Source organism: Kryptolebias marmoratus, linkage group LG2 (assembly GCF_001649575.2).
Source record: "Kryptolebias marmoratus isolate JLee-2015 linkage group LG2, ASM164957v2, whole genome shotgun sequence".
NCBI classification, from domain to species: domain Eukaryota; kingdom Metazoa; phylum Chordata; class Actinopteri; order Cyprinodontiformes; family Rivulidae; genus Kryptolebias; species Kryptolebias marmoratus.
The window spans coordinates 24,830,979-24,832,436 of record NC_051431.1 but is presented as its reverse complement, the minus strand read 5'-3'; the positions used below and the strand labels follow the sequence as shown (position 1 = coordinate 24,832,436).

The 1,458-nt window shown below is 55.6% G+C and overlaps 1 protein-coding gene across 1 annotated transcript; it reads left to right on the top strand.

The window, feature by feature from the left end:
• Positions 1 to 331: 331 nt before the first annotated feature.
• foxl2a (forkhead box L2a) lies at positions 332 to 1,458 on the top strand. The gene has a single exon (XM_017422006.3). The coding sequence runs from the start codon at positions 534 to 536 to the stop codon at positions 1,455 to 1,457; it is 924 nt and encodes a 307-aa protein (XP_017277495.1). The 5' UTR covers positions 332 to 533; the 3' UTR covers position 1,458.

Sequence of the window (1,458 nt, the reverse complement as noted above, 5' to 3'; positions counted from 1 at the left end):
TCTATCTATCTATCTATCTATCTATCTATCTATCTATCTATCTATCTATCTATCTATCTATCTATCTATCTATCTATCTATCTATCTATCTATCTATCTATCTACTTGTGTTTAAACTTGTAGTTTCTTTCATTGACTGTAATTTCCAGATGCGGTAAATCAAACAGACGCAAATTACGCACCGGTACGTCGCAGAGACCTTTAGAGCAGAGGGAGCCTCAGAGGAAAAGAAAAAAGAGAGCGATAGGGGGAGAGAGAGAGAGAGCGAGAGACTGACAGAGAGAAAAGGGCTGGCCTTACTGACTGCAAACCACAACCTGAGCTGCGCCTCTGAAACCCGTTTAGAAAAATTCCAGCTGAAGGAAGAGGCAGATCTGGTGCAAAGAAATAAAAATAAAGATTTATTACCTGCGCGCCTTCTTGGTCGAGGTGCATCCCGAGGCTCTGCAAGAAACTTTTGCATAATCCGAGAAGAGGTCTGGGGGTTTTCCAGCCTTCGCAGTGGATTCGTGTTTTGGTTTTTGGTGCGCGCGATGATGGCCACTTACCAAAGCCCGGAGGAGGACCAGATGGCCTTAATGATCCATGACACCAACACCACCAAGGAGAAGGAGCGGCCCAAAGAGGAGCCGGTCCAGGTCAAAGTCACGGAGAAGCCGGACCCGTCGCAGAAACCCCCCTACTCGTACGTGGCTCTCATCGCCATGGCCATCCGGGAGAGTTCGGAGAAGCGCCTCACTCTGTCCGGCATCTACCAGTACATCATCAGCAAGTTCCCCTTCTACGAGAAGAACAAGAAAGGCTGGCAGAACAGCATCAGGCACAACCTGAGCCTCAACGAGTGCTTCATCAAGGTGCCGCGCGAGGGGGGAGGCGAGAGGAAAGGGAACTACTGGACCCTGGACCCGGCCTGCGAGGACATGTTCGAGAAGGGGAACTACAGGAGGAGGCGCAGGATGAAGCGGCCTTTCAGACCCCCGCCGACCCACTTCCAGCCCGGGAAGGCCCTGTTCGGGGGGGACGGCTACGGGTACCTGTCCCCGCCCAAGTACCTGCAGTCCAGCTTCATGAACAACTCCTGGCCCCTGGGCCAGCCGCCCGCCCCCATGTCCTACACGTCCTGTCAGATGGCCGGCGGCAACGTGAGTCCGGTGAACGTGAAGGGGCTGACGGCCGCCTCCTCCTACAACCCGTACGCCCGCGTGCAGAGCATGGCGCTGCCGGGCATGGTGAACTCTTACAACGGCATGAGCCACCACCACCACCCGGCGCACTCCCACCACCACGCGCAGCAGCTGAGCCCGGCCACCGCGGCGCCTCCTCCGGTGTCCTCCAGCAACGGCGCGGGCCTTCAGTTCGCGTGCTCCCGCCAGCCGCCGGAGCTCTCCATGATGCACTGCTCCTACTGGGAACACGAGAGCAAACACTCGGCGTTACACACGAGGATTGATATTTAAA

Bases quoted from the DNA above. Each gene is read 5' to 3' on its own strand.
- foxl2a (XM_017422006.3), top strand. From the start codon at position 534: ATGATGGCCACTTACCAAAGCCCGGAGGAGGACCAGATGGCCTTAATG.